The 26,825-nt window shown below is 43.5% G+C and overlaps 1 protein-coding gene and 1 long non-coding RNA gene across 5 annotated transcripts in view; one reads left to right on the top strand and one right to left on the bottom strand.

Moving 5' to 3' along the window:
• Traf3ip2 (TRAF3 interacting protein 2) overlaps window positions 1–24,299 on the bottom strand; it is a 43,094-nt gene extending 18,795 nt beyond the window's left edge. The window contains exons 1-2 of one of the 3 annotated variants that reach the window (XM_070024758.1): window positions 24,012–24,299; window positions 8,908–9,737 (exon numbers count right to left, since the gene is read on the bottom strand). In XM_070024758.1, the coding sequence (XP_069880859.1) occupies window positions 8,908–9,736 (829 nt within the window). In that variant the 5' untranslated portion in view covers window position 9,737; window positions 24,012–24,299. Of the gene's footprint in view, window positions 1–8,907; window positions 9,745–24,011 lie in introns of all 3 variants that reach the window. The other 2 variants (XM_070024757.1, XM_070024759.1) reach the window with 2 other exon arrangements.
• Window positions 647–15,629, top strand: LOC138828670 (uncharacterized). Of its 2 annotated transcripts, XR_011372298.1 has the most exons (5): window positions 647–902; window positions 2,407–2,591; window positions 3,249–3,379; window positions 11,266–11,295; window positions 14,515–15,629. It is a non-coding gene; the product is annotated as an uncharacterized lncRNA (long non-coding RNA). The 2 variants fall into 2 exon arrangements; XR_011372299.1 differs by lacking the exon at window positions 2,407–2,591.
• Window positions 24,300–26,825: the final 2,526 nt, after the last annotated feature.

Consider the following 26,825-nt stretch of genomic DNA (forward strand, 5'->3'; position numbering starts at 1 on the left):
TATCTATTATATTTATTATATTATACATAATATGTATTGCTTTTTTTTCTTTTTGCTAGTCTTGGGGCTTGAACTCTAGGCCTGGGTGCTGTCCCTGAGCTTTTGTGCTCAAGCCTACCACTTGAGCCACAGCTCTACTTCTGGCTTTTTGTGGTTAATCTCACAGATTTTCCTGTGTGGATTGGCTTTGAACTACTCAGCCTATTGAGTAGCTAGGATTATAGGCCTCCGTCATTGGTGTCCTAGCTGTAATTAGATTGCTTTTTTCTTTGCCTGGGCCAACCTGGACCACAGTCCTCCTATTTATATCTTCCAAGCATCTAGGATCACAGGCTTGTACCACCATGCCTGTATTTTGTTGTTATTAAGATGGGGGGCTTACTATTTTTTGGTCCAAATTGGCCTTAAACTATCTTCTCCATCTCCTTTTCTGAGTAGCTAGGATTACAAGCATGAGCCACCATATTCAGCCCCCTGTTTTAATAGGATACTTAGGATAATCCAACCGTGAAATATCCTACCAGTTGGCAACACTCTCAACTTCCCTGGTGCCTTTCTAAAGCCTATGTGTACTTGGAATCGTGGCAATTTGAAGAAAGCAGGAATTGGAGTAAAGCCAAGGCTGGCAAGGACTGATGTGAATCTGTAACCTGGGAGTGAGTTGGCCCCAGCCAGGCCTGGGAGGAGCAGGGTCACAAGGTAACAAGGGCACCTTGACTGTTCAGGTGAGAGAACCGAAGAGAAGCTCAGAGGAGGAACACAGAGAGCATGATACAGGTGAGAGGAGGGCCTAGAGGAACTTACCTAGGCCCAAAGGAGACCGGAGATAGCCAACTGCATGGACCTACACAATGGACCTTAAGCCTTTCCTTGTGACTCCAAGCACTGCCACCTATACCTAGGTAAGAGGTACGATAATCCAGGGATAAGGATAAGAAGGAGCTTTGGGGTTCTTTTGTTGATGTGGTTATGGGTTTGTTTTTGTTTTTGTGTTCTTCATTCTTTCAAGACTGCCTGTCATGGAAGTAGGCTATGTAAATAGGACTCATGCAGAGATGCACCATGAAATAAAGAAAAAAGGAAGCAAGGAAACAATAGATAGAGTGGATAGGAAACAGATGGGGATGGTGACAATGTGACTAAGAATGTGACTTTGAAAGGAAAATGCAGAGGAATGACATCTTCCAGAGTAGAACCAAAGACTAATAATACACATGCTCACTGGTGGGGTTGTCTCAGGTGCCCACACTCTGCATACAGGGAAACTCAGTTGGATGGCCCTGGCAATAAGCCTCAGCCAATCTCTCATGCCTATTCCCTGAAGTCAGCCTATTGTCTCTTTTGACCCTGGCATCAGCTGGGTCCTTCCTTGGCAGGCTTTTTCTGACAAAAGTAACCCTGTCCTTCTAATCCAAGTTGTCTCCTGGTTCTGACCTGGCATGTTATTGCTTAGGCCTGGGTTGTGGCAAGTGGGAGGAGTTTAAGGAGAGGGAGGAAGAGAGAGATTTGCCCAGGCTTATCCCAGAGGCGCTGGGATATAGCCAAGTAGGCTGTCAAGGAAACCAGGACTTGCAGGGTAGCTCTAAAATTGGTGAGCCTGGCAGGAGACAGACTGTCAGTGGGAGGTTCATGCAATAGGACCAGTCCGAATAGCTAGAGTGCCACTATATCAATCACCAGATAAGAGGTCTGCCCTGTTATCAGTTCAGTCTTTCATGAGTGGGCCACACTGTAGCTACAACTCCATCTTGTAGGAGCAAGGTCCCTGCCCTTGATCTCATATCCTAGGACACACTCGGTGGCTCACCAAGCCTTAGGTTCATTTGAACATCTATCTGGTCCTCACCTCTGGACCCTAGTTTACCATCTTCTCAGAATGTTTTTGTCTTACATCCTAACAGACCAATTTCTAATCATTTGTTCAAAGAATCCTACCTCTTCACCCAGCCACGTTCTCTCATTATCTTTTTATTTTCTATGTTACTCTTAGGGTGTAATTTATGTTTCAGCTTCTTGTCCACTTTCCATAGTAGAATGTAAGCTCTGCAGAAGTAGGGACCATATCTGTTTGCCATGATGTCATCAACTATATTATGGTCACACTGGCAAAATGAATGAAGTCTGAGTGGCTACAAAGCTGACTTATATGCAGAGCAGAAGCCATTTCCAATGACATAGTATGCTTGTTAGGTTTCAGGTCTCCTAGACTGTCTATGTCTCACTTGCTATCCTTTCCCTCGTTCCTTCCTTTGTTCTTTCCTTCCTTCCTTCGTGTCTTTCATTTCTTTCTTCCTTCCTTCCTTCCTAACTTCCCTCCTTCTCTTCCTCTCTCCCTCTTTCTCATTTTCACTTCTTTCTTTCTTCCTTTTCTTTCTTTCTTTTTTTATCAGTATCTTTCTCCAAAAGCAGGAAGAAGGCAATGTCCAAGAAGAGAAACTGCCAGTAGCCCTGAAAGTTTTTCCAAGAGTGGGATTCCAAGTGAACTCAAGTGGAGTTTTTAATCTTTGGAGCCATTTCTGCTTCCATATCCATTTTGAGTGACTAATAACATTTTATTTGCTTTAAAAGGACTACCAAGGTCTAATCATAAGGTTTGTTTCTTTTCCAGAAAGCGGATGTTAGTGCTGTTAATCAAAAGCCTTTGAATCAAGGTCATATGATTTCCAACAGATTATTTCCCGCACAACATGTTTTGTCTCATAGCAACAAATCATGCTATTAAAATCACTAAGGCATGTGGGCTAAGTGTTTGATTAGCTGTAACTTTCATTTCTAAAATGGCCAACTGTGGTACAAAAAAGTTATACCAGTTTATATGGGCAGATGAAAATGATCTGCTTCATTGATTTTTAAAATTAGGACCTGGCAACAAAGTCTTCTATGATGTCCTTTCATTGCTTCAAACAAAGAAATACTTGATATCAGAGATTCAACCAAACCATGAGCTCTCCCATTTATGAATGTAACAACTGGTTTTACATGGAAATTTGGCTATTTATTGGGAAAGTTGCTTGATTAAAAAGTATGCTTATTAGATGAATGACTATATTTTTATTGCTCAAATTTTAATCATTGTGTTGCACTATCATGAGCAAGCCCTGATTGTTTAAATTGATACTATGTCTAATAATGGCAACATTTATTGGTCCCTTGCTACCTGACAGGTGATGTTTTAAGTTCCTCAATGAGGATGATAGAGTTTGATTCTCTTGTTTTTTGTTTGCTTGTTTTTGTTTTTGTTTTGCCAGTAATGGAGCCTGAACTCTGGGCCTGGGTGCTGTCCCTCAGCTCTTCAGCTCAAGGCTAGTGCTCTACCACTTGAGCCGTTTTCTGCTTATGTGGTGCTGAGGAATTGATCCCAGGGCCTCATGCATGTGAGGTAAGCACTTTACCAATGAGCCACCTTCCCAGCCCCTCTCTTGTTTTCTTAAAATGGTCTTACTGGAATGAAATGCAAATTGCTCAACATGGCCCTTGCATCCTTCATCTTCTGGCATATCATCTGACGCTGCCCTACTGTCTTGCTTTTGATACCTTAACATTGTCTGCCATCTTGCTCCCTTGATTGGCTCATCCTTTAGGTTCAGCTCAACAATATGAAAAAAGGCTATCTTGGCCAGCTTGCCTATTGATGATCATTCCAAGACCCAAGTATTTCCATTACAGCATGTGTAATTTCTTTGGGGGGGGGGTAATTGGTCATGGACCTTGAACTCAGGGCCTGGGTGCTGATCTCTTTTGCTCAAGGCTAGCACTCTACCAGTTTTCTGGTGGTTAATTGGACATAAAAGTTTCACAGACTTTCCTGCCCAGGCTGATTGAGAACTGCAGTCCTCAGATCTCAGTCTCCTGAGTAGCTCAGATTACAGGCGTGAGCCACCGGCAACTGGTTATCATGGGCCAGTTTCTATCTCTTTCTTGTCTCAATAGACTGTAAGCTCTACAACCATAAATGCTGAATTCATCACTTACACACAGTGCCTAGCATAGAACTCACAAATATTTCTGAGTAAATTGATAAATGAACAGACATGTTCTGATTCTAAATTCATTTTGCTCTCATCTTTCCTTCTCTACTAGACAATTAAAAGATAGCTTTCTCAAGGCAAGACAGCACAAAGACTCTTCCCATTGCTAAGAATTTTCTTCCTTTCCCCAGGAAGGAAAGAACAGCTTTCTTTTTATTTATTCAATAAATCCTCCTAGAACCTTTATTACTTAGCACTTGGTGAACAAAGATAAAGAGGATACAGTTTCCTTGGGCAGCTCAAAATAAATGGAAAGAGGAAGACAGAAAAACCTGTGTGTCTGTGGGTGTCTGTATTTAAACACAAGCCCACACTAGTTAGTGTGTTAAGAAGGGAAAGCAAAGAAGTTGGCAGCCACTTCCCTGAGAATCACTGCTTAAAACTCCCCCTGCCACAGGAGATGGAAGGTGGGTGAAGTGATAGACAAAGGATTCCTTAGCATAACTCTTCAGTTCACACAACAAAAATGGACGTCTGGTGCAATCCTAAGTAAGTGCCCGGTGCTGCTTGTGATTTGTCGGTCCTATGATACTCTTGGCCTGCATGCACTGTCTTCATGTTACTGGGCTTTTACCACTTGGAATTTGTAAACCAAACCCTAAATGAGGTTTCCCATTTATTGGTGAAAACCTTCAACATTTTTCTTCCTTATTAAGAATGGTATTAAAAAAAAGCGATGAGAAAGAAAATAAAATCTGATTTTTAAGTTGTCAGAAAAACAGCATGAGAAAACACAATCAGGTTAGCCAGGAAGCAAAATGGCCAACATAAACTGTTTACAGACACTTGACAGCTGTAAGCAGCTGTGGCTCCAGCCACACATCTCCTATCCTCATCTCCTACTCCTTCTATTTGCATCTGGTTTATTTCCTCTTTACTTCAATTGTATATGCATTCCAGCATGCAAATGGTCACTTCTTTTTTCTGGTTCTTTTTAGACTGTAGGAGCAATTGTAGGTCTGTACCCACCATTTTCTTTCTTTCTTTTTTTTTATTCCTTCTCCTTAGTAGAGAGAACAAGATTTTACAATATAATAGCTGCTCACTAGACTTCCTTTCTTCTTTTTACCCAGGATATTTGCATTGGGGGCTTCATTTGATTGCACAGCCATGAACTCTGTTCTAGTGACCTTCATTGGGAGAGTTCTGAAGCCACAGAGGCAGATTTCTTTCCAGGCGTGGTGTAAGGAGCCTATTCCATTTCTCATTTTCATCTACTTTGAAAACCGTCAGGGTTTTTTTTTTTTCATGAAAAGGATGACCAGTAACCGTTTGTGCTTTAACTTTCAAGAAGCTAACATATGCCATTTGCATGGTGATCATTTTTTATTTATATATTCGTTAACTGGCAAAGAAGTAATACTCTTCTAAGGCCAAATAGAATCACGTAGCCATGGTTTCCAACTGCACAAGCATCCCTCAGGTGAACAGCTCTTTTGAAGTGGTTTTGTTGGCAATTAAGTGCAGTTATAGCCCTGACATGAAACTAAGCATTCTTACACCTGCCCTGAATGCTTAAAATCTGTGCCAGCAAGAGGGAGCTGGAAACAGACACCCACTCTGCAGGATCCATTTAAAAATAACAATAATAACTAAAAGTATCGAAGGCTTACTAGCATCCAGCCTTTTTCCAAGTACCTTTAATACATTACCTTATTTCGTCCTGAGAACAGCCTTCCTAAGAGTCCTTGCTTCTAGGTGTCTCATTAATATTCTAGAATTTCAGTGCCCTACAAAAAGCTGTAAGTGCTGGGCCACCTTGACATATTCCCAGCGATGATATAAAATGCCCTTGGAGGCCAGGCTTAAGGCACATGCAGGGTGAATAAGGACAATCTCACCTTGTATGTGTTCTTGTTTTCTTTTCAACTTTTATTTTTTTGAAGTATAGAATGAATTAATGTTTGCTATAAAAATTCAACAGAAGTATAGTTAGAGGGAATTTGTAATTCCTTCTTTCAGCCCTCATCATTGTTAACATTTGGTGCAACCCTTCTAAACGTTTTAAGGTATACATAAGCAACACAGCATTTTAAGGTCCCAAATCTTGAATTCAGAGCTTCATGTTCAATGAGCTCATTTGCTTGTTTACTCAGGGCTGGTGCTATCCCACTTGAACCAGCATGCCTCCTGCTTGACTTTTTGCTGGATAATTGGAGATGGAGTCCCAAATACTTTCTGCCCAGCCTGGCTTCAAACTGCAGTCCTCCAGACTTCAGACTTCTCTCAGTACCTAGGATTTGTAGGCACAAGCTACCCATCACCTGGATTTTTTTTCTTTTTAAATTTCTTCCTTCCTTCCTTCTTTCCTTTTTTTATTTATTTGGCAGAATTGGGGTTTGAATGGACAACTTTGTGCTTGCATAAAGTACTCTACAATTGGAGCTATACCTCTCTAGTCCTGCTTTTATTTTTCTAATAGGGTCTCACATTTTACCTCGGCTGTCCCGGACCACAATTCTACTTAATGATTCCCATGAAGCCGGGATGAAAAATACATGACACTTCCCTGAGAGTTTTACTGAGTGAATTCTTGAAAACTTTTTAGCCAGACTGGCCTCCAAGCTCAATCCTTCTGATCTCTACCTCCTAAGCACCTAGGATTACAGGCCTGAGCTATAATGCCCAGCTCAGTATATAGGGTTTTTTTGGTATATTTGTTTTTGCTTTTTGCTTACAACATGACACCACTACATCTTGCTTTTCAACTTAATCCTTTTTATGTCAGAATGTATATACTATTTTATGGCATGCAACAGGGACCTAGCAGACAATTGTATAAATAAGTCATAAATTATGAGTGTTTCTCAGCTTACAATGGGGCTACATCACAATAAAGCCTACTGCAATTGAAAATATGAAGTGGAAAATGCATTTAATGCACCTGACCTATGCAACATCATTACCTTAGCAACAGTGCACTAGAGGGTGTAGATTGCTTACCATCCTGATCCTATATGGCTGACTGGGGGCTTGGGCTCACATTCCATAGAATGCCTATTGATTTTATACTATCTTAAAGGCAAAAAGTCCTAAGGGACCATCTACACTTACTATCTCCTTTACTGATGAGCAGTGTAGTTGTTTGTGCTTTTACTTTACTATAACAATGCTTTAGTAAACATTCTTATTCATGTATTTTATGGGTTTAATATTTCTATAGGATAGATTATAGGCAAGACTGCTGGCCAGAGAGGGAGTCCACATAAAATTTTGATAAATAGTTAAAATTGCCTTCCAGAAAGTACTGATTCACTCTCCTGCCAACAATGTATCCTCACTACTCTGTAGGCTGAGGGTTAAGGATCAAGATTCAAAGCCAGCTTTAGTGGACAAATTGCAGAGACTCTTATCTCCAATAACCACTAAAAGCTGGAAGTAGAGATACAACTCAACTTAAGTAATAGAGTGCCAGCCTTGAGCAAATAAAGCCGAGCAAGAGACTGAGGTCCTGAGTTCAATCCCCAGTACCAGCACCCCCGTCCTTCACACACAATGTATGAGAAGTGTTTGTGGTCCTAATACCCCATCAATACCACATATTGTCTGAGGTCTTTATTTTTGCACCCCTAATTATGGGAAATGTATCTTTAAGTTTTGTGCATTTCTTAAACTAGGGATGTTGAGCTTGGTTTCATATGTATCTTGGCTGTTCATACATCTTCTGCAAATTAGTCCCATCTCTTATCCAAGTTCTCTCCTGTCTGCCTTTTATCACCTGTCCTAGGATCCTAAACAGCCCCCTTCCAACCCTTCACAGAGGCCATGATAAGAGGGCAAGGGGAAGGTGAGCTGCTAAAAGAAAGAAAGCAGGTCCTGAAGTATTAATGGCGGAAAGTATTTTCAGCTGTGAGTGTCTTTCTCTTAAGGGAGCCTTCCTGTGGAGCTATGTTTATTTCTAAAGGCTGGATTTCAACAGGACAACTACTTTCCTTATAGTAAGATTATTGTATTGATGCCTGTTTCATCTTTCATGATGGGGCTTGATTCTGCCTGTTTTGTCCATCATAGTGAAGCTTTCTCCTGCCAGGAGATAAAGGTAACTCCTGGGGACTTAGTCTCACAGAACCTTTGACTAAATATTTGCACTTCTGCATATTTACTCAGGGAGTTCAAAACATAGATAAAACCCATGTGCACGATGTTTGTCATGAGCATTACATATTGGATCAGGAAACTGGAAATAGTTTGAAATGTCCAAAAATAGAGATTGGGTTAATAACAACTTAGTAAATCTCTCTAAAGAGATATAATGTAGCATTTGGCATATTTCAACTGAGCGTGGAATGTAACTAGATATACATGCAGCTAGTACAATCATAAAAAGTGCTTTATGGTGTTAAATTCACAAATGATTCCCCTTTAACTTGGGAATCACTGAGAAACAAATGCAGCTCTGACCTTAACCAAGGTTCAGTTCTCAGTGAGTCATACTTATGGGAATCTGCCACCACACCCGTCCTGTGATTGGGCACTCACCATGCAGTGGCATCCATGGCCCCATTTTCTCCGCCAAGTCTAAGATGGAGAAGAAGCATAAAGAGAAGGAAGAACCCAGAAGCCCACGAATTAGAGAAACAAATAAATTGACTTGATACCATTTGGGTTATCTCCTTGGCTCTTGAAAGGTTTCTGTTCACCTAATCCAGACAGCAGAATCTGTTTTGTCCTTAAAGTTTTGTCCCCCAAGACAGACAGACTTAGGGCTAAGAAAGAAGTGTTCTCTTAAAGGCCTCTTGTACATACAGACACCCATAAAAAGCCCTGTAAGAAACAGAACTTGCTCTCTGTGTTCTGACATGAGGGCTGGTCATAAGGGGTGTGTTTGTTTCATAGGTCACCCATCCCAGATTGTTCAGAGGCAGTAACCATCACTTACATGGCAATTGGTGATCTGGTCTTCCGGGACAGTGGTACTGATAGTTCCACGGAGCCTGTGGGGAGGGGTTGGGCAGCAACATCTGTGCACGTGCTAGATATCTCTGAGGTTCAAACGGAGGGAACTCCCTGGACCTCAGAGGACCGGGGAGGTCTTGGGGGTAACATGTGGACGTGAGGGGCAGGGGTCTCTCCAGATTTTTGATGCCCAAGACATCCTGGGGCTGAGAATCATACCCCGTGTCTGCCGTGGGCAGATCTGGATCTGCTGGGTTTCTGTGGGGCTGAGGCCGTGGCACCATCCCTCGGCTGTGGCCCGAGGAGTCCGCCAAAGCATTAGGTAAACTTTGGTCTGATTTTTCTGAGTCATGGCCAGTGTCAGGAGAAGCTGCTGAAAGCTGAGATCCCAGCCATCGATGATGTTTTTCCATAAAAGAAAACTGATGCTCTGCAGGAAGGGCTCCAAGCACAGACTCGGCCTCAGGCCGGCTGGCTGCAGAGGGGCCCACTGACAAACCTCTGCCTGGGTCTGGGTGCCTTCTGAAGAAACTGTCTTCACTCTCCTCCAGGACTTTAGTGCGCAGGCAGGTGACCTGCTGCGACACCGGCCACTGGTGGCTTGCAAGTTTCAGAGGAGGGTGAGCCTGAGAAAAGTCTCCTGAAACATAGTGCAGGGCTTGGGGTGCAGGCAGGCTGGTGGGTGGTGTGTTCTTTGCATTTGGAGCAGGTGGTTCCGATTCCTCTTTGAGGGAATATTCTGGGATTGGTTTCAGCAACTGACTTGGGTATGGTTCTGATTCATCAACCTCCACAGGAATACTTCGGTTCATTCTAGTTGCTGGAACAAGAAAAAAAAAAATCACCAAAAACAACATAGCCTCAGAAGACAGATCAATGCTTGGAGTCCCCACTTTATGACCTTAAGGGACCTCACTCAGGATGTGGTTTAAATTAACACCACTGTGCTTGCAGGCCCCAATCACATAAAGTTGTTTACTTATCCTCCAGGCAAAAAGCACTAATGCTTATTAAGATTTTTTTTATCTGGGAGGCAGTTCAAAGAATCTGACTAGAAGTCACTCACCAGCAAGAGGAAAATGGATGAAAATCAACTGCCAAGTCTTGAGGAAAGAGAAATTATCATAATGTGGGTTGCTTTGTGTGTGTTTGGAATACATGATGAAGTAAATCTCACTACGTGAAATGGAATGATCTCCAAGACATATTGTTAGGCGTCAAAAAAAAAAAAAGCAATGAGCAGAACAGTATGTACACTCCTCTGCTGTTTTGTGTAGCAAAAGTGAAGAGGGGGTTGAGTGTCCTTGTGCATATGCATATACACATATGTGTGTGTAGGCTGCTGTAGGCATATCTGCTTCTACATGTGCAAACCATGTGCAGGGCACGTAGATACTGCCACACTGCTTTCCTCTAGGATCTACTAGGCTGGGAAGAGAAGTGGGAGGGAGAGTTTTCCCTTTTGAACTTTAGAAATTTTGTTCCATGTGGCTATTGCTTAATTAAGAAATAAAAGAAGTCCTTTTAGATAAAGAAAACACAAGTTTAAAACACAAGCAAAGAGGTCAGAATGATATTTTTTCCTCTTAACAACTTTAGGTCACTTCAAGGACTTCATTCCCTCTGAGCCCTAAGCCTGCATCAAAAGTAGCTGCAACCAAAAGCTCACTGAAGTTGCCCACACCTCCCTGGGCAGAGCCCACAGTCCAAGCTATTGCTTTTATGTGGGAGAATAGAACTCATCAACCTCCCAGAAGGAGAAAGAAATCCTCCCTCTCTCCCTTTATCTTCAACTGGTTGAAATGAGGCCCTATCCTAGGGGAAGTAGGGGCTGGTTAGGATAGAGGAGGTAAGGACACTAGAGGTTTGCAGAAGGCTACTAAGCAGACATAGCAAAGAGCAAGAAAACTCGAGAAAAAAAATCCCAGATTGTGTGCACATCAGGCATGAGGCCCAGAGTTTAAAAAAAAATCCCAGAGGTTTACTCTAGGCAAGGCCTTTGTACATAGCACACTTCAAATACTAGAGAGAAAAAGGATTGTGTGTGGATTTTTAAATTCCTGCTTTGGATCCATGCAGCATTTCAACCACAAACGTTTACTGAAGGCTTACTGTGCCTGCAGTCACAGAGTACATAAATTATTGTTCTAAGACAGCTTTTGAAGAGCATGAATTCACTTTCTTTTATGCCTTGTACTCAATCCAATAGGAACAAGACCACATACATTTTGAAATACATCACCTTCAACCAGATGGGGACAGCATTTATTATTATTATTATTATTATTATTATTATTATTATTATTATTATTATCAACTATCTCTTTTCTTTTTCCTGCAGTGCTGGATAGAAGCCATGGCCTCACACATAGTAGGTATACACTGTATAATTGGGCCCACCCCCCTATGATATTCTTAACTGCTTATAGGAAGCTGGGTATGATGGTATCACCCCATATGATATTCTTAACTGCTTATAGGAAGCTGGGTATGATGGTATACACTTGAAGTCCCAGCAACTTGGGAGCATGAGGCAAAAGGATCACTTGAGGCATTCAAGACCTGGACAATATAGTAAGATGCAAAACAGATAAAAAAAGAATTCACTGCCTATAAAAGCAACCTAACTACTCCCTCTCTAATACTTCTCACACTCCACTCACCCACCTACTGCCCAACAACCTTTACAGTGTTTCCAAGCACCACAGAAAACTTCAGCTTCTATTTCCTAACTAGCTTACCCTCGTCCTTCTGTCTTTCCCTTCCCATCTGTCTCTTTTCTAGGCTATGAGTTGCCTTTGTCCCTTGGCTCTGCAGAAAAAAGACTCACCACCTAAATTGGTTAGAACTCAAAAAGAAATGCCTTTTAATGACTAAGAACCTACCAAAAAACAGAGATTTCGACTTTGCTATTCAAAACTGTTCACCATTGTTTTCCTTTCTTCCTCACGATTTGTCTACAGCTATGAAATTAGATATGCCCTACAAAATGCTCTTCGGCTGGTCAGGAAGCCAAAGTGTTTTCTCAGGGGTGGCTGAGTGTTGTGCAATCTCCTGCATGCAGGAGCCCAGGGCCAAGTGTGGAGGGCCAGGAGAGGCAGACAGTGAGCCAGCTAACAAGAGGACTCGATTCTTTCAATAATTGCTTGTCATGTGATTCAGCCTCAGTGCTCCAAACTGAGGAGCTCAGGTAGAAATCTTCCCATTTTCCTTGGAAAGTATTTCCTACCAATAGAAAAAGTAAAAACTCAACTCACAAATTTGACTTCTCTTGTTAAGGGGTCTTTAAAGGGCTCCCCAGAACCTAATAAGAAAAGTGACAAGTACGGTCATCTCATATGAAACTTGAGGCCCATCTTGTGGGTACTTAAAATTGGTCTGAAAAGGAACATATGGGCCCTCAGATGACAATAAGCAGATCTTTTGTTTAAGGCTAGCCCTCTACTACTTGAGCCACAGCTCTACTTCTGGCTTTTTGGCAGTATATTGGAGATAAGAGGCTCACAGTCTTTCCTGCTCAGACTGGCTTTGAACCATCGTCCTCAGATCTCTGCCTTCTGAGTAGGTAGGATTACAAGCATGAGCCACTGGTACATGGCTTTGAATGGTAGAAGGATCTGCAGGATTAGTAATCACCTCAAAAATAAACTGGACTGTGTTTTACCTACTTATTTTTTATTGTCCAGATTTTTTATTTTACTTTACTTTTTGTAAAGGTGATGTACAGGTAATGAGTATATTTCTTGTTGAACAGTGTCACCTCTTCCCTCATTATATTCCTGTTTTTTCCCTCCTGACCTTCTTCCCCCACAAATTGCATAGTTCATTTTCAACAGAGTCTCATTGCTGAATGAGTTCGCCTTTTGTCCCATCATTTCTGTCTCCCCTTCCACTCCCCAAATCAGATAAACTTACATACAAGGCAAAAGCTGCAGAAATAAAAAACACTGATGTAAAGTGAGGGAGGGGGTAACAAGTTCAACAAGAAATGTATTCGCTACCTTATGTAATTGTAACCCTATATACATTACCTTGACAATAAAATTAAAATTAAATAAGCACAAAGAGGAAAATAAAAACCTTGTTTTCATTTCTTGGAGTTCATTTCAATAAACATCATTTTATATGATCATATGCATGTAGCTATTGAGCCTTTTTGATCCTCTCCTAAGGATATCTTCCCTTATCAATATTAACTTCATAGAAAGTGAATAATGACTGATTCCTACTATGTGTTCCACTCCACGATGCACATACCTCTTCTGGAACATACATTCAATTTAAATTGTTTTACTTTTAAGATATCTACAAGCGATACAAAATTCAAAAGGTACCAAAAGCTATCTAGTGAAAAGGAATCAAAATTATTTCTAAAGATAAATAAAACACTATTGCTACCTCTAAGTCTCTTGTGATACAGTTCAAGAGAGAAAACAGACATACAGAAATGCCTACCTCAGGTCCTTTGTACTTATTTCTTCCTCTCCTTAGAATCCTCTCCCCCTGTATGCAATCCTGCCTTCTTCCTTCAGGTCTTTCTTCAGCTATTACCTCTAAAAAGTATAAGCTCTTCCCTTTTCCCCTCTCCCTTCCCTGCTTCACCTCCTCAGCAATTATCACCATCCTCCAAGATCCTCCAAGACCTTTCAAATAGACATTAGAAGTGCAGATAGTTAACGGATTCCTTGTGTATTGCCCCTTCTATTTTTCCAGGATATAAATCTCATGAAGGCCTGATTTCTGACTGCTATATATCCCAGTGCTTAGAACTATAACTGGCAGTAGTAGGTGTTCATAAAGATAAATGATGGGTATCTAGGTCAGAGCAGAACAGATCTGTGTAGCTGGAGCATTTCCCCCAGAATGTCAGGCTCCAAGGGGCTAGCAGGGAACATCTGATGGTCTCAGAATTCTTCTCAGAAATTATGCTTCATAATCTGGATGCTAGTGGCTCATACCTATAATCGCTGTTATTCAGAAGGCTGACGTCTGAGGATCTCAGTTCAAACCCAACCCCGTGCAAACAAATCCACGAGTCTCTTAATTAACTAGCAAAAAGCCAGATTGGAGGCATGGCTCAAGTAGTAGAGTGCCAGCTGTGAGTGAGAAAGCTGAGTGAGAGTGAAAGGCTCTGAGTTCAAATCCTAGTACCAGCACCAAGAAAAAAAAGCACCACATGAGTGACCTTCACCCATCCTCTCATCCTTATTTTTCCTAAATGTTTATTCAATACCCACGAAGTGTCAAACCACCAAGTAGGCCTAAGCCATTTCTAGATCCAACCTGCCTATGTTTAGTGTGGACTAGGGCCTTCGCCTCTAGAATACAAGCTCTACGCAGGGAAGAGCAGGGAAGACTAGACATCGGCCCTGGCAGCCCCAGCCAGAACTGGTAGAAATGGTCAACCCCAACAGGGCAGCCACAGAACACACAGACACAATGACGCACCAGTGTACATTAGGGATTGGGGCACATTAGTGGGTTTTTGTCAGAGATGTAGTCTTATCTGTTCTGTCTTTATTAAAATACTATAGAAACGTTTAACCGAAAAATCATCACTGGGCATCTCTATTTTTCTGGTTTCTTCCAGGGCAACTCCAGATGCTAATCACGTGATTGTGGCCTGTGCTACCATCCCTGACTTTTGTCACAGTGGCAGGATTGACGCAAAGGAGCCTCGTTTTCAAGCCCTGACTCCAGAGGGGACAGAAAAGCCCTGGAGCCCCAGTCGCTGTTGTATGGAGACAATCCTGGACTTGTGTGAGCCTCAGAAAGCCTAGAGAACAATGGCTCTGACAGGAGAGCTGGCCCAGAGTCAACCTTCTTAGGTCCCCAGTGAAGACACCAGGCCGCACACTTCAGAGACCATGAGGACTTTGTGGAGGTCCTCTCCTGCTGTGCCAAGGACAGTGACATCTCCACAACTCAGCAATAACTACGAGAAGTCTAAGAGCTCATGTCCCTTCACTGCTAAGAATTTCTTCTACAGCATATGTGCACATTGTCTGATGTGAAGAGGCTCATGGAGATAGGCCACACAGTAATGTTTACAAGTAGCAAAGGCTGGAGATAGCCCCTGTACCCAGAGACATTCTGAGTTTTGTTTTGTTTTGTTTTTTTGGTGAGTCATGTGGCTTGAACTCGGCTTGGGCGCTGTCCCTGTGCTCTTCAGCTCAAGGCAAGCGCTCTACTGCTTGAGCCACAGCACCACTTCCGGTTTTCTAGTGGTTTATTGGAGATAAGAGTCTCACAGACTTTCCTGCCTGGGCTGGCTTTGAACCGTGATCCCCAGATCTCAGCCTCCTGAGTAGCTAGGATTACAGGCGAGAGCCATCAGCGTGCAGCCATTCTGAGTTTTTAAAACTGTTATATATCTGGACAATGAACAATGAAAACTCTGTTTCAAAAAAATAAAAGACTGAGAAAGTGCTATGTGAATTGGAGTAGATATAACTTCAAGATTTACTGTTTAGAAATTATATCAGGTGTGGTAGTACAGGTCTATAATTCCAGATACTTGGGCAGTGAAGACAGAAGGATGATAGAGGTCTACGACCAGCCCAGGCAAAACCGAAAGACCTTATCTGAAAAACAAACTAAAAGCAAAAGGGACTAGGGGCATGGCTTGCTTAGCGAGTGCAGACCCTGAGTTCAAATCCTATTACTGCAAAATCGGAAGGAAGGAAGGAAGGAAGGAAGGAAGGAAGGAAGGAAGGGAAGGAGGGAGGGAGAGAGAGGGAGGGAGGGAAGGATAGCAGCATATAAAGTGATGTAAGATCCCTGTGACCTCTCTCAGAAATTAAGAAATGGTAGATGTCCTTCAGAAGGGAACAGGATGACCAGGAAGGGGGCAGGAGAGAGGTTTACTTTTCAGAAGAGTTTATACTTTTAAACTTTGTACAAAGGACATTGCTGTATCAATTAGAAATGGAAAGGGATTTCCCCCCAGCCCCCCACCAACTGATGTGGATGCTGACAAAGATTAAGCACCAGTATGAGGAAGCCGTGAGATCCCCACCTTTCCCCCTCCCCCCCCTGCCCCTCCCAGGGAGGAAGTGAACATGTCCCTTAGGATGCAGACACCAGTGGGCAGAGTTACCAACAGAGGCCAGCTGCAGGGACACACAAATGACTGCCACAGCTGAAAAGTGAGCCTTCACTCCTTCCCATCTGACTACAGAGACCGCAGCAGCTTCTCTTCACTGGGAGCTCATCACCCTTGGGCTGGAGGTGGAGAGCTAGCTCTCTGATTCAGCTGTTGTCTGTCTCCTACCTCTTTGAGTTTCTCTCTCCCTCTCTCCCCACAGTTTCTAGCTCTGGCGTCCTTTTATCTTCGCTGGCCTGAGCCCTTTTTTCACTATCCTATCCCACTCATAGCAGCCTTGCAGAGAACATCTTAACCGAAAGTCAGCAGCTTGACATCTGTGTGACAATGCACGCTGGTGTCCCATTCACAGAATTCTCCTTTTTGTTTCTGTACACAGCTCAGTCAACCTCCTTCAGCTGCCTCCAACTCCTGCCCAGAAGTCCTTTTCCTCCTCTAGCACAGTCTGCCTTGTTACTATTGCTCTTCAGATGCTACCTTTCTGATTCTTTGCCTTCCACCAAGCCAACTTTGCTTTGCCAGCCCATCTGGCCCAACCCTGGTCCTGGCCTGTGTGGCAAGCAAGTCTCTCTTAGAGCACACATAATAGACTGTATACCCATGTTTTGCTCCCATCTATTACTAGAACATGAGAAGGTAAGTGCTGTTCTTACGCACATGCAGTGCCTTCAGTCTCCCTGGGTTTACATTCTTTCTCTGCTGGCTATATAGCTAATGTGTGATCTTGACAAAATTACTTAACTTGTCTGGGCCTCATTTTTCTCATCTGCAAAATGGAGAAAATAGCAATACTTGCGGCATAGGAATATTATATGGATAATAAAAGGTATGAAATGTTGAATGTAGAGCTTGACCCATAGCAAGCTCTAAAAACTATTTGTTGTTCCTGTTGCAACAATGAGAAGTACAAGTTGTCATGTCGAAAACGAGCTTTACAACTTTGGTGCGGGGGGGGGGGGGGGAAGATGGGGGGGAAGGCTGGGAAGGGATGTGAAGGGTAAACAAAGGAGGAGGCTGCAATGCTTGATAAGAAATGTACGCATTATCCTGCCCATGTAATTGTAACCCCTCTGTACAGTATGTTCACAAAAAAATAAAATAAAATAAAATGAAAAAAAACAAAAACAAAATACATTATGTGCCTGAATAGAAACATTAAAATAAAACCCTTTATGACTGAAAAAAAAAAACTATTTGTTGTTGTTATTATTGATATTATTATTGTTGCAACAAGTGATTTGGCTGAACTCTTTCTAGACAAGAATCTGATGTAGGGTGACTGTATCTATTTAAGCAATGTGTGAATATGGGAGTCATTTCTGGTACAGGTAATTCCCATCATCTCATTTGGTCCTTAAGTCTAGGCGAGAGGTAGAGTGAAAGGTGCTATTTTGTTCCTAACTATTTTACAAAGGCTGAGAGTCTAAGTAGGTTTTCCAAAGTCAGATGACAAATGATCGGTGATGGCAAATGTAGCCTATAGTCTCCTAGGTTTTTCCACTAAACCATATAGGTCAGGTGTTGTAAAATGTCCTGCAAAGGCCAAATAACAGATTGCTTGTGCTTTACTGTTTACATGCTCTGTCTCATATTCTGCTTCTGTTTTCTTTTGGGCGGTGCTGGGCTTTGAATTCAGGGCCTGGAACTTGCTAAGCAGCCCTCTACTGATTGAGCCTTGCCTCCATCCCTTTTGTTGCTTCAGTTGTTTTTCAGGTAGGGTCTTGAGTTTTTGCCCAGAGCAGGCCTCATACCTCCTATGCCTCCCATGTAACTGGAATGACAGACGTGAGACACTTCATCTAGCTTATTGGTTGAGATATGGAGTCTCACATTTTGCTTGAGCTGGCTTCAAACCACAATTGTCCCAATCTGCCTCCTGGGTGGCAGGAATTATAGGCATGAATTCTAGCACTTGGCTCTTCTTTTTCCTTTCTTTTCTTTTTCTTTCTTTTAAAGAAACCTTAAAGTTGTAAAAATACGCTAGTTCAAAAAGAGCTCATGTGTTATGTGGCCTATAGTTTACCAACTGCTAATAAAAATTATGCTAATGTATCCAAATATGAACCTAAAGAAATGTATCTACTTAAGAAATCTTACCCTTCTACTTATTAACAATTCCTGAAATATTTCTGCGTGAGAAATATTGTTCAAGTATTGATTAACTAATTCATCACTCACTGTGACCCTCGTTGATAGGCCCTCTTGTTGGTACCACTTTATGGAAGGGCAAATGGAAGCAAATGGAGGCACAGGGAGGCTAAGACACCTTCTCAAGGTCACAGACCAGTGAGAAGCAGCTCTAGGATTCAAATCCAAGCAGTTCAACCTCAGAGCCTGGGGCTCTAATGCACCGATTGGCATAGCTGTTTGGGAGAAGGATAGGGAGGAGGTGAGGAGCCACAGAACTCCCAAGAAGCTTCTGGAGTGTTTCATACCAATTCACCTTGACACTCAGGGGCACAGACACACACCACCTGTGTTCCGCAAAGCATCACCAGGCTGGAAACCTACAGCGCCTTTTGCTCATGCGTTACAATAGATGGCACGATGAGACGACACCGGCATCTTGATGGAGAAAAGCGCTTGATTGGATCTCATTAAATTTTAATCATAAACGGAATTCAAAATAAATTGAAAACTGGCTGACAGAGCACAAACAAAGGGTGATGATAAATGGCGATGCATCTAAAGAGGGGGTATCTTCCAGGGGACGTCTCTGAGGCAAGGACGGATGGGATTTAATGAAGGTGCTGTGTCTCTGGAAGAAGACAAATAACAGCAAGGGATAGAGGAAGGGCAGGAGCGAGCAGTCTGAGTAATTAATAAACCACATTAAGCAGCTCCTAAGCGATCAACTGCTTGGATTTCTCTTTTCTTTTTTCCTCTTTAGCATTCTTTTGGGTCAACAATAGGGTGAAGAGTCCTAGGGACACATGAATATTTCAAGTGGACAGAAGAAACACACACACACACACACACACACACACACACACACGCACACACACACATGCACACACACACACACACACACACACACGCAGGTGGAGGATCCAATTGGATCAAATACTTTCCATGATCAATTATCCATTCTTAGTTTTTCATTCTCCAGAAAATATTTTTCTATGTGTGCATGCCAGTCCTAGGGCTTAAACTCAGGGCCCGGTGCTATTCTTGAGCTTTATTTACTCAAGGCTAGCACTCTACTACTTGAGCTCCATGTCTGGCTCTTTGGTGGTTAATTGGAGATAAGAGTCTCACAGACTTTTCCTGCCCAGGCTGGCTTTAAACTGTGATCCTTAGATCTCAGTCTTCTGAGTGGCTAGGATTACAGGTGTGAGCTACTCACACCTGGCTAGAATATTTTTTTTGGGGGGGTCCAGTCGTGGGGCCTGAACTCTGGGCCTGGGTGCTGTCCCTCAGCTCTTCAGCTCAAGGCTAGCACTCTACTACTTGAGCCACAGCGCCACTTCTGGTGTTTTTCTTTTTGCTTATGTGGTGCTGAGGAATCGAACCCAGGGCCTCAGGCATGCAAGGCAAGCGCTCTACCGCTGAGCCAACTTCCCAGCCATAGAATATTTTTTAATGTATCTACTTGAGACAGCTTATACTGGGGATTAAACTCAGGGCCTCATGCTCGAAGCCTTGGGCCACATCTCCAGCTAGTTTGCTGTGGTTATCTTCAAGGTAAGGTCTCAAAGCACAGGCTGGCCTGGGTTTCAATCATCTTCCTTACTGTCACTGTCACTGGGGGTGACAGATACATACCACTGTGCCCAGCCATTGTACCTCCCCTGTAGCTGGGATAACAGATGCAGCCATTGGTTGAGATGCAGTCTTAAAAATGTTTATGCACTGGCTGGCCTTGAACCATTGATCCTTCAATCCTGACTCCTAAGTAGCTAGAATTACAGACTTGAGCTACTGCACTTGGCAAAGATGCTGGTTTTCCCCCCCCTTGTTTAAATCAGCAAACTTATTAATGTTCTTTGTTTACTGCCCCAAAGCATGCAAACTTTCATAACATTGGTTTGCTCAGTGGAGTAAAGGGTTTGGCTCAGATTCAAACCCGAGTGAACAAATGTTTCCAAGTTTACTTGCAGAATTTCCCTTACACCAAAGTTCTTCCACTGGATTTGCCAGAGGATGGGAAACAGTGCAAGCCCTGTAGATGCTGGGTCATTTCCTGGCTCTGGACAGGACGCTGCACTGGAGGACTCACGTCTGGCTGAGTGAAATCTTGCACTAGCTGACCTGATCTGAGGAAGTTTGCCCCCAGACACCTCTGTGCCAGAAAGGGAGGAGAAGATGGATTAATGGGAACAGACTGATTCTGATGCATTGGAAGTTGCTAATAAACATTCAGAGAATAGCTTCAAAAAACCGGTTCGGGTTCTTTTGTTGTAATTGTTTTTGTTATAATTGTTGTTTTTCCAGATAAGATGTTTTTTCTAAGCACACATTTGTGGTTTCTAATTGAATCCAGGCCACAGAGTGAAGAAGAAGGGATGGAAGGGGAGAAAAAGGAAAACCCGAAGGAAAAAAATTTAACTTGCTCCTCATTAGACTAGGAGAGATTTCTTTAACTTCTGATATGTATGTGTTATGAATATGAGAATGGTCAGCTGGAAGACAAGGAAAAGAATGGATACAGGGAACAGGCAAGAGAGTACAGGGTAAGCTGTTGGGCAGATTGCATCTGGACCAACAGCTCAGAGTGGCAGCAGAGTCCTGGGATGGGACAGAGGGCTGTTGATCCAGGGAGAGGAAAAAGGAAAACCATGGAGCCTGTCACAGAACAATGCCTAGAGGAGAACCAAGATCTCTTTATGGCGAAATGAGCTGCCAAGATCCCAGGCAACCTAGGGGACGGTTTGGGGGGCACACAGACTAAGGAGGGGGACGTTAATCCTTTCCCTCCCAAACAGCTTGATTTTAGCTGCCTCATCAGGGAACACTGGTACAGCTCTAAGGGCGATCACATGAATGAGGCCTACCCTCCCTCCGTCAGGTTAGATTCCTTGGTCTCCAGGAAGTTCTGTGTCCATCACCACCAGGATCCTCACAGGCACAGAGGAGAGCCGTCAGGCCCAGAGCACATGTGGGCATGTGACAAGAAGTGTTGGAGGGGGAAAGGACAGCCTGGCTTCTGGACTAAAAATATCTCCGTGACAATGCAGTGGGAAGAAACGGGAGAGGCCCAGGGGGCAGCCCTCAGATGCTTTCTCAGGGAAGGCTGCTGGATTGTTTTGATAAGGAAATGTGATCAAACATTAGGGGTCATTTAGTTAGATCTGAAAGGAATTTAAAGTTTAATGTTCTCATCTGTGTTCTCTTCTGCAGCCGCAGTTGCCTGCAATTCATATATGTGTGCCTTTAAAGGCTAATCTAAAATTGCCTGCAGCGGAAAAATGATTTGAATTCAGGATATATCTGAGATTTCCATTCTGCAATGTGTACAACATTGATTTAATTTAGACAAACTACCCCACTGCTATCTATCTTGCTGAATTCCTGTTAAAAGATGCCTGTAAACATGACTTTCTCCTCTTCTTGTAATTTCCTGAGCATTTGGAAGTTACTCCTTAATCCTGGGAGAAGCAGACTTTCACATTTTATAAAAGTGAGAGTCCTCAAGTTTGGAAGCTTTCCCTCCAAAACATCCTCACATGATCCAGACCTCTCTGTTAGCCGCTCTCACTCAATCAACAGGGCAGAGAGGCTCCACGGTCTGTCTCCAATCATGTCTGGTGGAATGGGATCAACACCAGATTCAGAAGGACTGTGGTGGGCCTTTATGGCTCAAAGCTAAGTTAGCTGAACAGCAGTTAGTCTGATATTAGATAATGATGCATTGTGATTTGCTAAAAAAAAAAGGGGGGGGCAGTGGGACAAAGGGTGAACCAATCAGCAGTGATACCAGACACTATGTTGCAAATGAACTATACAACTTGGTGGGAGGAGGGGGAGAAAATGAAGGAGGGGGTGACACTGTTCACCTGACTTAGGTAACTGTAACTCCTCTGTACATCACCTTTACAATAAAATTCAAAAAAAAAAAAATATCAGGGAACTCAGAACAAGTGAAACATGCTGATATTCCTGTCTTCTCGGGAATACAGAGAAACATGAAAAACAAAACACCGGGAGGATTATCACATGGCCTTGATATCCTACTGAAAGTTGTATAGTACCAAAGGCCCTGAAGTAGCCCATCCACGTGGCAAGAGTGTTGGAACTGTATTACAGCAAGTAACTGCCCTAAGGAAACAATAACAACTTGTTGAGGTTTTGTGTTTGTTTTAAAGCAGTGGTTTGGAAAAGGTTAAGGCTTTACTGTATCCACCAACTAATAATGAATCTAATCATAGTCACCGCCCTTCCATGGAGCGAGAATGTGTTTCACTATTTCCTTTCCCCTCCCATTAAAGGCCCCACACAATGACTGTTCCTGCCAGGACGGTTTTCCTTCTCCAAGTAAGTCAGCCACTGGCTTTTGGAGCTGGGCTTGCCTGCCAATTCCCTGGCCTGCCTTGTCTCTGTGAATAAGTGCATGGAGCTATGCTTCCTGGGTAACCCAAGTGGGACATGAACTAATTCAAGAAATCCTCTGTTTCTTCCTATTTGGTGAGAGCCAAAAATGATACCTCCATTATAGGCAGCTCTGCCACAGAGCCACCACTACCCAGCCTCTGCCAGCCTCCCTCTGCCTCCCCCTGCCTCACCAACCACTTGCTCTGGCTGCTTTACCTATGGCCTAGAGAGCAGATGAGGCAATCAAGAAGCTTGTGGGAAAGGAGCCTCAGTGCCTACAATGTCTTTGACAGTGTGCTGGATTCTTGAGGCTAGAAAATTAAGAAACAAAGCGCTTTATCCTTGCTGTGTGTGGGGTGGGTGTTTTCCAACAGTCGAGAGGAGTTAAAATGTATGTGTAACCATCAGTAAACAAAGCAAGTCTTCCCAAGACCACCCACCCATTTCTACTACCCCTCTGGGACTACCCAAGCCTTGTTTTGTTGGAAAAGAATTGGACATAATCATGTTCACACCACACACACACACACACACACACACACACACACACACACACACACACACACACACACACACACACACACACACACACACACACACACACAGAGTTTACTATGAACATATCCAGGCCTCAGGGAGCCAAAATGAGAGATGGAACTATACAAAACAGAGTGACAACTTGGAGCCAAGTTTCCTATCCTCTTTTAAAATGATCCATTTGGTCTCCTTTTTCTCATTTGTAAAACGAAAAAAAACCCACTTTGAATCAAAAGTCACAGGAAACTAGATTCGCCTCTAAGGTTCAAGTACCAGCATTTCCCCCCTCAGGACCCCCAAAGCTCTATCCAGTGCCAGCAAATTGTCTACCTGTGCTGTGGAGAGGGTTAAAGGAGGACTTGGGGCCCAAGCATGCAGTGTGGATTTTTTAATTTCCCCAACATAGAACTAGGATAGAAAAAAATAGAGAGTTCTCTTTCTCACTGTTACTGACTTGACCTAGGGCACGCTGTTCCATTCTTGCCATCATGTGCTCTTGAGAGGAGTAGGACTTGAATTCTTGGTCAAAACTTGTGAGGAGACTTAGTATTCAAACAAATGGTGACCAAACAGCTGGAAAAAATGTACATGTGTGTGTGTGTTCTGTTAATCCTGGCGTGTGTGTGTGTGTGTGTGTGTGTGTGTGTGTGTGTGTGTGGTGTTCTCCCTTCAAAGAGTTAATCCTGGCTTACCCCTGCCTGAAACATTAAACCAGCAACACGTTCTGGCTGCAAAAGCTTCCTGTCATGTTCTTTGCCTGAGCTGATCTCAGAACAAGTTAAGGGGGGTTGGGGGGCCGTGAGGGCAGAGGAAAATAGGGGGGGCAGAACGCTTCAGCCTAGGAGAAAACGGCGTGTTTTGGAAAATAGGTCAGTGGTTGAGCCATGAGAGGAGGCTAGAGTAAGACTGCTTACCTTAGATCCAGCACAGACCGACAGGGCAGCCAGCCAGCCCAGGGGGTGGTCTCCTCTCCACTCTCCGCTCTCCGCCTCGGGTCGCCCTAGCCCTCCCTCCCACAGCCTCTCCCGGCCCAGGTAAGTTGTAGAACAGGCTCGGAAGCAGGAAGTGGAAGCTGTATGCAAATCTCTACCGAGGCCAGGCAGCCTCGGCTCAGAAATCTCCCTGTGGGCAGTGAATCAACCGCTGAGAAGTCGCTTCATTTCTTAAAACAGAAACCTCCTTCGTTCACTGGAAAGAGCCAGGGACCAATTAGGCTGAATTTTTGTTTTTCACCACCCAGCTGGGAAACAGCAAGGCCGCCCTGAGCCTGGGACGATGTCTCAGCAAGGAGATTAAACTTGAGCCTTGAGTGAGGAGACTGGGGACAGATAATGGAAGGGATGCGAGAGCCTGGCTGGTCACTACCTACTCTCACTGTGTAAAACATCAGTGGGATGGGGGGGGGGGACTAGGAGAGTGTGAGGGAAGGGGCGACGTTGTCCCCAAAGAAATATGCTCTGTACCTGACTTATGTAACTGTAACCCCTCTGTACATCACCTTTATACTAACAATAAGGAAAAAACCCCCAAACAACAGCATTTCCTTCCCTTAGCCATAGAAGAGGACTCCATGCCCCTGCATATGGGTGTGTGTGTGTGTGCGCGCGCGCGCGCGCACGCGTGTGTGCACACACACACACACACTCCCCTACCCCCACCTCCCTGGTTTCCCAGCTCATGACCTGCAGTGTATCTCCTCTCCTCTCCTTCCCTTCCCTTCCTCCTGTTTATTAAACAGTCTGCAGAATTTATTATACAAAGGGGATGCAGGAGGCAGGATGATGCCACAGCAGTATGTACCGATAATATACATGCAGGTGACTTGGGGACAGCAGAAGGTGATGGGACTGATGGAGGGAACTTCAGAGTTAGAGGGACTAAGTGTGAATCCAGCCAAGCCCTTGACCCTCTGGGCCCTCTAAACTGGGCTCCTGTGATAGACTTGTGGGCCTGTGGAAGAGCCAGTTCAAGCAGCCCTCACTGTCTCTCGGCCCCAGAGTGTCCCAACCAGGTCTGGCCAAGTTCTGCTCAAGCACCACACCCAAAGCAGGTTGATCAACATTCTAGAAGCAAAGGGAAAGGCAAATGTTTTATGCATTTTTTTTTTTAGCTTGCCCTGCCTCCGGTGCTGGAATTGAACTGGGATTGAATTTAGAGCCTCACTCATGCTAGGGAAGCACTCTACAACTAAGCTATATCCTCAGCTCCATTTCAGGCTATTTCAATAACAACATAGGTAATATACTATTTGGCACATCTTTCTAACAGAATATGATGTAGCTGTTAAAATTCATAAATGTGTTGGTCCAGGTAACATGGGAGGTGGAGATGGGAAGGCCACATTTTAAGGCCAATTTGTGCAAAAAGTTAAGAAGACCCTATCTCAAAACACAAACAGGACATAGTGGTATATGCCTATAACTTCAGCTTAGCCAGTCAGAAGTGGTCCCAGGCCAGCACCCAGCCAAAGCTCAAAACCCTATCTTTAAAAATAAAGGGGGTAGAAAGCTGGCCTGCCACAAAACCTTGAGTTCAAGCCTCAGTACCACAAATATAGATGATAGATAAATAGATAGATAGATAGATATAGATATATGAATTATTTCTGCATGCTAACATGAAATATTGAGTGAAAAAATATTGCTAGTCTAGATGACACATATATGCTCATATATAAATTTCTATTTACTTATCATTGGTCCTATCTTTGGTATCTAGCACTATCTCCAGAACATTGGAGGTAGTCATTACATTCCTGTTAAATGATCAAGTCAGAAATGTCTAGAAGGAGGCAGGATGCATGGCAAACTGTTCAGTGGTGGTTTTTCAAGGTAGTGAGATTAAGGGACACTGAGAATGGAGGGAGGCTTTATGCTGTACACAGGGACCTTTCTCCCCTTCCCACACTCTCTCAAGCACAGAGTCATTTAAAAAATGTGAAAAGCCTTCTATACCTTGGCCTTGAACTCCTGCCTCAAAATTAGTAGTAGAATAATCTTGGGGTGGGAGAGGAAAATAGCACCCTTTGTGGGATAGTTGGTACAATAACAATAATTTGGAAATAGTAATTGATCGTTTAGAAAAGCTACTGGCATTAGATTCAAACAGAAAAGGTAAGGAAGATGGCTGGAGGAGAGGAGGAGGGACAGCAGGATGAAAAAAAAAATGGTTTCTCTTAGATAGTCTTGGCTAGATTAGGGAAAGCCTGGAAAGTGATGGTCAAGGTTCCCTTTGAGCGTCCAGCTATGGGTCAGAAGAAACAAGGAAGCCTTTCCCTCTAGTTTTCCTACTGTTTCTGAGCAGTGAGACCTCAGGCCCTCGGGCAAGATCCTCAAGTACTGCTTTTAATTGCTCTTAGCTAGGCCTTCCTCCTCTCTAAATTTACCCTTAGCAGAGAGTCAGGTACTTGGGGGAATGAGTTAATGGCTTCTTTCTAGGAGCCTCTGCTGGGGCCTCCTCCTGAAAAGCAGCCTGAGGATGTAAACTATTTACAGAGTCCTGGGCCTGGGAAACTTCTATCTGAATAAGCCTGAGGCAGTTAGAGTAAAATACGGATGACTGGAGGATTGTCAGGAAATCCAGGACATAAACACCTCTGGCCCCCAGGAGCCCCTGGCTGCTTTCTGGGTTAACACACACCATCCCAGGTGGTTCACTGAGGACCTGTTCACTGAGCACACCCAGTCTTCCCCACAGTCCTGGGAGGTGCTTTCACTGTCATCTCCACT

Source organism: Dipodomys merriami, unplaced genomic scaffold (assembly GCF_024711535.1).
Source record: "Dipodomys merriami isolate MVZ:Mamm:240054 unplaced genomic scaffold, mDipMer1.0.p SCAF_160, whole genome shotgun sequence".
Classification (NCBI taxonomy): domain Eukaryota; kingdom Metazoa; phylum Chordata; class Mammalia; order Rodentia; family Heteromyidae; genus Dipodomys; species Dipodomys merriami.